General features: G+C 41.6%; 1 protein-coding gene across 1 annotated transcript; it reads right to left on the reverse strand.

Annotated features, from left to right (window-relative positions):
- Window positions 1–820: 820 nt before the first annotated feature.
- On the reverse strand, window positions 821–9,247 carry edn1 (endothelin 1). Its single transcript, XM_073023905.1, has 4 exons — window positions 8,709–9,247; window positions 7,459–7,630; window positions 6,092–6,247; window positions 821–2,437 (listed from the first exon to the last, which is right to left on the reverse strand). The coding sequence occupies exons 1-4, from the start codon at window positions 8,767–8,769 to the stop codon at window positions 2,299–2,301; spliced, it is 528 nt and encodes a 175-aa protein (XP_072880006.1). The 5' UTR covers window positions 8,770–9,247; the 3' UTR covers window positions 821–2,298.
- Between the last annotated feature and the right edge of the window lie 379 nt (window positions 9,248–9,626).

Consider the following 9,626-nt stretch of genomic DNA (forward strand, 5'->3'; position numbering starts at 1 on the left):
TGCACTGGCTATCATCACCCTTTATATTGATTTTACAATGATCTGTTTTATTCTCCGCACATTCCCAATACTCCATTCCACATAGATTCTACTATGTATTTGTACATTAGGAAAAATTTACAGTCACCTATTGACCTCCCAAACTTTCACCTTTTTGGAATGTGGGAGGAAACCAGAGTACATTGAAAAAACACACATGGTCACAGAGCGATCATGCAAAGTCATCATGACAACAGCTGAAACCAGGTCTCTGTCCCTGTGATCAGCTGCCCCACTGACTAACATTTAGCATGGATTTGGTGGACTGAGAGGCCTGTTTCTGTGCTGCAGACTTCATGATTTTATCCTTAAATTTTTTCTTTTCTATTTGCTGTTTGTTCTAATGCTCCTACTTTGGACCAATTTCCTGAGCATGAGAAGTAAGATAGAAATGTTGGGTAATACGGTGGAGACAGGCTGAATGTGTACAGTAGCAAACTAACAGTGAAAGGATTTAATTTTAAATTCTAGTACAAAGTGCATACTTTGCGTTACTGTAATGCAATGTTTCCCAGTCTTTTCTCAGCCCAATGCCCCCCTGAAGCACTTTCATACTTGTCAACACCCCTCTTAGATGCAACATATTTTCTGGCATCCCTGTAGTGTAAAAACATGTCTGCCATATGCTAACATGAGAAAAATGATTCTGCTTTTATTTTTATTTGTCTTTAAACCTAGCTTACAAAGTACCTGTGCACTGTACAGCAGCTTCAATGTGATCCTTGAGCTTGATGGTTTTTAGCAAGATTTGAAATAATAATAATAATAATAATAATAATAATAATAATAATAATAATAAGCACTTTATTGATTCCGAGCAGGAAATTATTTTGAGTGGTTGTTGGATGCTAACTTCAATTATTCAAAATATCTGGTTCAAGTTGTGACAGCAAAAGCCGTAAAAGTCCCTGCGCGTAACAATGTCCAAGCAGTTTCTGTTTTTTGTGAGTATGTGGTTCACTGCACTGAAGCTTCTTTCAACAAGTTAGGAGGATGGAAATGCACTGAAGAGCAGTTTGGCTCCTCTCTAAATACTAAGAAACTTCATATGACAGTATAGCCACAAGAGCTGACATTTTTAAAAAGCATTTTTGCTTCTTCATCATTCTGAGTTTTGATAATTTCTTCTTGCAAGCTCTCCACCTTGCATAGAAATGGGTTAATTATGCAGTACAGAATTTCCAGATTATTCAATTCCTTGAATTCGTTCTGGAAATCCTTCTTCAGTAACTGCAGGTGTAAGCAGTACTCTTGCAAATCACCATCTGTGAAAGAGAGTGCCATACTTTCCATGCAGGGAACTGTGAGAACATTCTTCTCCCAATGTTTTGCTTATGTATTTCTAATTTTCTGATAAAAGTGGACACTGCACTTTTTGCCTGCATTAAATTGAAATTCTCATCCTGGAGTTTCATATTTAGAATGTTCATCTTGTCATTCAAATCAGCTAGGTATGCCACATAACCACGTAGAAGTTCAATCTTGTTTCCCAAGCTCTTGTTGAATTTGACCAAAAATTCAATCACAGTGTTAAAAAGATCAAAGAAACATTATAAGCAGCAGCCTTTTGACAGCCAATGCACTTCAGTGTGAAGAAGCAAGCATTCAAACACTTCATTATCTTGGCATAACTGGTGGAATATTCTGCTATTTAATAGATGAGCTTTAATTTTGTGGACAGCGTATATTACAAGAGTCATGCTTGAAAAAAGTCGCTAGCTGAATTTTTCACTATGAGATGTTTACGATGAATTATACAACTGATTGTAAACAGACTTGGAATTTCTTTTTTATAAATGTCACTAAACCAGTATGGTGACCTGTCATATATGGTGCTCCATCTGTTGCAGAAGAAATCATGTTCTTAATTGGAATACATTTTGAGATCATCATAGATTGATTCTTCGTTGATATTTGTTTTTAACTTTTTACAAAAGAGAATCTCTTCATGAACTTCAGTCTCCTTTGGTAGGTATAAACCTAGGCTGCAGTTTAGGAATGTCAATTTCTGAACTGTCCATCATAGCTTACTTTAAATCAAGCTTGCTTCATTTTGAAAATGCCATGCTATAGTTCCCAATCTGCTGTTCAGTACTTTTTTTTTATATAAGGCCAGGCTACAGCTCAGACTCCACCAGTTTTGACAAGCTCCTCAATGAAGTGTAAATCCCTCGTCCCTTGCCAGAACAGAATAGTAATCTGTTCTGTGGTAGCAGCCAACACGTGCTGTTTTCTTTCCCTCTGTTAACTAACAGCCTGTCAACGTTTGCAGTCCCTGCAGTGGGTCACAGAGCCACCCATAGAAAATGGTATATTCTTGTCTTCTTTTCTTGCTTTCCTCATTCTGTTTATCCATTTTGTCGATGTAGGTAAATGCTTGCTGCTGCCAGGCTTCAACCTTAAAAATCAAAGCATTAATAACATGAATATAATTCATGCTAACAGATTTATTGGGACAGTTGCACAAGATGTTTATTTGTTAACTATTTCATATTTATTTGTGTTCATATTAATTTCACTTCTGAAAAAAAGTTCTCTCACATGGAAATATATGAGTAAATTTGACAAAGATAGGGTGGATTCAGGCAAGAACAGAGTGAATGTACTGTCTTTTTCATGAGAAAGAGAAACAAAAAATGAGAGGATGTAGGTTAAGGAGAGAGGTGAAAGAGGCCTGAAGGGCAACCTCTTCATGCAGATGGTGGTACATACTGTATATGGAACAAGTTATCAGAGAAAGAGATTGAGGCAGGTACAATCATGACATTTAAAGACATAAATGGATAGGAAAAACAGTGTTATGGGACAAATGTGGGCAAATGGGACAAGCTCAGGTGGGCACCTTGGTTGGCATGGGATAAATTAAACCAAAGGGCTGTATAACTCTAAATGATCTAATCATACACTCCTAATTTAAAACCTAAACTATTTAAACTTTCAAATAAACAATTTGGATTTTAAAACTATTTTGAAGATTTCAGACCTCAAAGTAGGCAAGGAATTAATCTGGCTATTATTTTTCATGACATTTTCAATTTGCCCTTTTTAGTTTAAGGTGATTCTGTTGTAAAATCATTTCATTATTTATTTACTGTCATATATTTGCACAGAAGCCAGGTGTGCACAGTCCTGTTTGTTTTGGATCATTCTTTCTGATTTTGTCTCTTGTATGGACAACTTAATTTGAAACCTGCAAATTATAATCAGTTGTAATTTAACTTCACAATGAAATTTTCATACAGTTGATCTAGCATCACATGTAACAAATAAGATCACAGCCCTTTAAAGAATTATAGAACACAGAGATTATTCTAATATCCATAGAGCCATCAGCAGTCTTCCTTTGATAGTTCCTCTTGAGAGTAGCTTTTCCATTTAGATTTACTGTTCTCAGCACCTAATTCTAGTCTGTCCTACAGAAAGTAGGAGTTATGGATGGAGGGCTGGAAACTGAGGGGAGCAAATGAAGAGCAGAAAGTTAGGGGCTGTAAGTAAAGGTTATAAATTCAAGATGGGAAGTGAGGGTCACAAATTGAGGGTTGGAAAGTTAAAGGTAGAAATTAAGAGGCAGAAAGTGAAATTAATGCAAGAGCTATGTTTGATATGGATTGGTAAGAAGTAACTTCCTGTGCAAATGCCCTAGTAATTTCTAAGGTAGGGACATGTTCGGCACAACTTTGCAGCCAAAGAGCCTGTGTTGTGCTGTAGGTTTTCTATTTTTCTAAAACAACAGTCACTGGTGGTATACTTTGTTTTCCGAACACTTTGAATAATTTGAAATAAGCTTTCACTCAGATTGCCTGATCTTAATTCTAAATGTATCTTGCCTCTCCAGTGTCTAAAAAAAATCAAAAATTTGCTTGGACAAAATGAGTGCTGGGGACGGTAATTCACAGCAATGATGCAAAAATATTCATTGCTGGAAGATGTACATTTTAGAGATCTGATTCAAGATGTCTTTTTGCAATTGATAGATAAACCTATTTTTGCGCATTCTTCAACAACTATATCAATTAAGCTTTGTAGTTCTTCCTCCGTACTTGCAATTAACACAGTGCCATTGTGGTGGTTCAGTCCGAAGTACGTGGTCCGGTCTGCAGACTCCGGACTCCGGGTTTTCTGGTGGTCCCTTGCTGCGGTTGGACTTAACTAGAAACACCTGAGGCTCATATTGGAACTGGGAATATAAGTGACCCTGGTATTGAGTGTGGTTGGGGGTTGTCTTGCTAAGATACTCATGGCTGGTGGAAGGCTAGAATGGGCTCTTGCCATCCTTGAGGCTGTGTTGGAGAACCATGGCTTCTGGGAGACTTGCTGGTAGTAGTCGGAGTGGTCATTGTGGTATGGATTCAGCTGTTTCCCGGGCCAGCTGGGTGGCTGTCAGCCACTCCGAGCTAGGTAGGGATCTGGTTGCTTCTGTAGCCAGCCAAGGCTGCTGGCTGTAACAGCTACTCGGAGCTACCCTGATGCAGAGGTGGAATGGTCCGTTGTTCCTTTGTGTTTGTCTCTTCCTGTCCTCGCCCCTGTGGAGTAAGTCCGGCTGTTCTGCCATTGCCCTGTGGGGGGGATCTGTCTTGTCTTGTCCTTGCCTCTGTGGGGTAAGTCAGGCTGTTCTGCTGTTGCCCTGTGGGGGAATCTGGTCTTGTCTGCCTCTGTCAGGTAGGTCAGGCCGTTCTGCCAAAACCTGACGGATGGTCCTGCCCCACCTTGGTGTGGAGTTATAGATGAGTCCTGGCTTGTTGGAGGACAAGTCACAGCTCTATATTGATGTACAGTTGATGTAAAGCCATGACCCAAGCCTGCAGCCTCCAGCCTCGACCCGAGCCTGCAGCCTGCAGCCTCCAGACCCCAAGTCCCTAGCCAAGCCTTGTCACGTCCTCGCCTGGGTTTGGGGATCCAAGCCTGAGGCAAGACCCAGGTTCTGGGTCCTTGTCCAGTCTCGGGCTCGGAGTCCACCCCAGGCTCTTTGTTCCCAGTCCCTCGTCCTGGTCCTGCTTCCCCTACCTAGACTGCATCCCATCCCATCCTTGGGTTCCGTATTGTCCTGTTTCCGGGACTCCAGTGTCTGTGTCCTGCAGTTGGGTCCTGATTCAACACCCAACTTATGACAGCCATCAGCATATCTGAAAGTATTGATGTTTTCACTGCCAACTTTGATTCCCAAGATGTCTCTTATTTTTTGTAATATTGTTTCACTGTACACATTAAACAAATCAGGGGAGAAAACACACCTTTGTCTAATGCTTCTCTTGATTTTCGTAAACTGACTCACTTCTCCATCTATTCTTACAGCGGCAGTTTGTTCCCAGTACAGATTTCTGATTAGGTGGAGTCTAGGGAATGATCTTATGGACATGATTTATATTTAACTATCTTTCACTTAATGCATTTTACTCTTTCAATGGGAGAACCTCTGGTGGCTTTTTTTTTCCTATAAAAGATAGCTGTTGAATAAATTGACTTTATTGCTGAACAATAAACAGGTTATGATTGCTCACATGCTCTGCCCTGACCAACGGTTCACTCCATGTTGGTATTTTTTGATAGTTCAGAAGAAATCACGAAAGGTCATTGACCTGAAATATTAACCCCTTTTACACCTGCAGATAAGTTTCACGTGTTTTCCAACTTCCAGTGTTTTCAAATTTTAATTCAGATTGTCTGCATCCACAGTTCACAGTAGAGTAAGTTCTGATACATAATTGAAAGTTGAGCATGATGTATTGAAAAAAGGGTTTAAGATAATATATTTAAGTGAATATGTTTCCATTGTGGTTTATATAGGTGTGCTAAATTGCGGAATGATTACTTCCACCAAACATCGATGCAATTATATGATTGACATTATATAACAGCCAGAGAGAGAAGTTAAACAGGGTGGATTTTCATGCCTTTTGGGCAGTTCCACCAAACATTCTTAAAAACCTCTCCACCCTGTTCAAAATGCTCAAATCTTCAAACCCAAATAATAAACGCACTACTTACTATTTATCAATGATGAATAATCATGCATGGTTCTGTGAGAGTTAAGCGCTGTAAAGCGTACCCTTACCTGGCTACCTGCGGGCCATCTTCACAGAACTGCTGACATACACCATCCTCTTGACTGCTGCACTCACATCTTGTCCTTGATCTTACCATTTCTACCAAGCTGTGCTTTGCAGACCGCTTGACCCGAGAACTGTAGAGTCCATAGGGAACAATCTGCCTGAAGGGTAAAAGAAAGAAGGGACATGACTTTAAGGAAGGAGGAAAGTATAGGGGAGATGTCAGAGGTAGGTTCTTTACACAGAGAGCAGTGGGTGCTTGGAACATGCAGAGATGGTGGGATACTTAAAAGACTCTTAGATAGGCACATGGGTAAAAGAAAAGTGGAGGGCTATTTGGGAAGGAAGTGTTAAATTAATCTTGGAATATGTTAAAGGGTCAGCACAACATTGCAGCCTAAGTGGCATGTACTGTGCCAACTATTCTGTGTTCTCTTTTCTAAAGTCCACTTGGTTTCAGTAAATGCAGCCATCTCTATGAACCTATTAAGGAGGTTCACAGCCACTTTTAAACTTCATGTTGTTGAACGAGATGAGCTTAACTCACGGCCAGGGGAAGATGGCATGCATCTAAAACATATACAGAATTTATTTCTAGCATAGAAGTACTTACACCAATCTGTACCCTAAACTGCAGACCTACCAACAACGCTAATGGAAATAAGAGATTTTCACTGTACCTCAGGGTACTTTAGATAATAATAAATAACAAGAATATTTTTTCAGCAAAGCACTATTTTAGATGAGCATTTAGAATGACCACAGTCTGTCGATGAAGGTGGGTCTCTTCACACAAAAGAAACATTTACATTCAGGCCCCATAACGTGCCTTGCCGAGTAATACACTGCAGAATAACACTGGGAAGTTCACAGTGAGAGCGTTTTGCGGGCTGTCTTGGGCACCAGCACACTGTCAAAATCATGACTGGCTGATCTCAGCTAAAAGCTGATTCTTCTGGGGAAGAATGTAAAGCTGGGACACATTCTCAGGTAAGGTACCTGTCATCCAGGTATGAGGCTGTTTGGAATTCTAATACCCCAAAGACGTGTGATATTGGTGCTGGGGAGTGAGCGGTGATTGAATATATTCAAAGCTGGGGCAGATTTGGGGAAACAGGTTGAATCTGAACATTCAACGAACAGCGTACTCTCCCTACTAAGAATGATAGAACAATCAGCGGGTGGTGGCACGGAAGCGCCAGCGATCAGCGCTGTATCTTTATAGAGCCAGCGATGTTCGATCGGTGTTCAATTCCCGCCGTTATTCGTAAGGAGTTTACTTTCTCCTCCACCCCCTCCCCCAACCCCCGTCCGCGTGGGTTTCCGCCGGGTGCTCCGGTTTTTCCCCCATGGCACTTGGGAGTGTACGTACTCGGGAGTGTTAATCCAAATGACGTCCAAATGACAGAAGTAGATGCATTCTTTGTCCAAGAGAGATGAGCAAGAACAGCGCTTGGAACGGAAGAGCCGTCGGGGGATAGGTGAAGTCCGGCCGATGGTGGAGATGGGAGAAAAAGTCACTACACCTTCCGATAGCGGGGACCCTGCAAGACACATATACACAATTTTAGAACCCATGCCGAGTTTCTCGGGTACATTATTGATCAAAATCTGCTAAAGTACATCAACGAGTCTTGGCTACAAATGTTTGCCACGAGTTATCTTTGTGCGCTGGTTTTATTTTTTTTTAAAAGACGAGAAGATGACTCGGTCGGGACAGTGTTGATCCCGAACACTGGGGTGTCTGGACATTAGTCGTCACCGGGACCGTGCGATCCCTGGACACTGGTCATCTCCCGAGATAGTGCCGCCTTTAGATATTGGTAGTTTCCAGGGAGGGTACAATCCCCGTCACTAGTCATCACCAGCGACAGTGTGGTCTCTGGACTCAACCCATGTCAAGTGTGCGAGTGACGGAACTCACTCAAAACCACCGTTACATTTGAGAAAATTCCCATCTAACCGCGGTGTGCCGAGCATTGCACTTCGCCCTGAAAGCATACCAGTCAGTGCGTGTTGCCCAGTCCCAATTGCGTCTCAGCACACCTGCTGAGCTCCTGCACGGGTCTGTGGCAACACACGCCATTGCTGGCTTTTATATATCTTCAGTTCCAACCCTATTCAAAATCTCCAGCCACCTCAGCTCTTTTCAAAGTCAGGTATTTTCAACAGCCTTCGTCATCAGGTGTGCAAGATTCCTCGTCCGCGTCCTCCTGAAATTAAGAAAATCTTTGCACGGGGACACAGCAGTAAATTCTGAGCTGGGTCATGGACAATGCGCTTTATCCGAATTCCTGTATTCTGGATTAAAATTGATTTACGCGTTTTATTTTTAATTAAAATATTTAACATTTGAAATTGAATCTGAAAGTCGCAATATAGACGACGAGGTTAACAACACTATAAAATAAAACTAACCCACACTTTAATTGCCATGAAGAGAAATCTATACATGGTTCAATCTGTGTTTAATTTAAAGATGCTTAACCCAGTTGATGGGCTAATTCCCACGGCGGTCATTTTATTTATTATTTTTGGCCATTGGTTAAATTAACAGATAACTACTTTTAGTAGATTATATCGTGAAAAACAACAGAAAGTTCTGGAGGGATTTTGACATACCTGTTGCAAAGGGTAGTCCCGACACCAGTGTTAGCAGGGAAAGTAATACGTTAAACGCCATGTTCGAAATTAAAACAAGATCTTCAAGGTGGGCAGTTTTTCTCGTCCTTTACTTTAGGATATTAAAGAGTACCCCTCTACAGTTCAAGATTGAATGCACAGAGCTGTGAGCTGAGGTTAGTTATCAGTCCCGAGCGCAGTTGAGAAGAGCTGTGTGTTTTACCTCGGCCACGCTGCTCTCTGTACTGCCACACAGCAGAGCAGTCCTTTTATATATTCCGTCCTCGCCTGTAAACAGCTCAATGTGCTTTTATCCCAAGACAATGTTATTAGTCACCCAAAGGAACTGCATGCTCTGATAAGCAGCACGCTGCCTACAAAATAAACCCCTCCACAGACTGGGCGAGGCCAGCATTCTTTTCCTTGCCCTCTCTGTGCGTTCTTCTTGGGGGACTCCACTGAATAATACGGCACGCGCGCTTCGGCGAAGGTCCAGGAACCAATCAAAAGCTTTCGCTCGCAAGTGTGCTGGAGTTGTAAACTCCGAGGGCACATGGACAACCTGTTCACTTTAGACCCTACTACCTCTCGGTCGCTGGCATGGGACACAACTATTTCTCCACCAACCAACTGGTAGACAGTCCCAGTCCGGAACTCTGAAGCTCATACAGTTCGTCATAGAGGATTGCGACTTTGAAATTTTTGTTGAACTTTGTAGGAAGAGTTGACGAACTGTTGGTCAAAACGGATTGTAGCATTGAAACCTAAAAACAAATGTAGGAAGAGCAACATATACAAAATGCTGGATGAACTCAGCAGTTCAGACAGTATCTGTGGAAGGCAATAAACAGTCGAGGTTTCGGGTTGAGATGTTTCAGCCCGAAACATCGACTGCTTATTGCCTTCCACAGAAGCTGC

The sequence above is a fragment of the Hemitrygon akajei genome, chromosome 20, assembly GCF_048418815.1.
Source record: "Hemitrygon akajei chromosome 20, sHemAka1.3, whole genome shotgun sequence".
Taxonomy (NCBI): Eukaryota; Metazoa; Chordata; class Chondrichthyes; order Myliobatiformes; family Dasyatidae; genus Hemitrygon; species Hemitrygon akajei.

Bases quoted from the DNA above. Each gene is read 5' to 3' on its own strand.
- edn1 (XM_073023905.1), bottom strand. From the start codon at position 8,769: ATGGCGTTTAACGTATTACTTTCCCTGCTAACACTGGTGTCGGGACTA. The intron at 7,631-8,708 runs GTATGTCAAAAT...TGTGTCTTGCAG, and splicing joins GGGACTACCCTTTGCAACAG to GGTCCCCGCTATCGGAAGGT. The intron at 2,438-6,091 runs GTAAGGGTACGC...TTGATTTTTAAG, and splicing joins GATGGCCCGCAGGTAGCCAG to GTTGAAGCCTGGCAGCAGCA.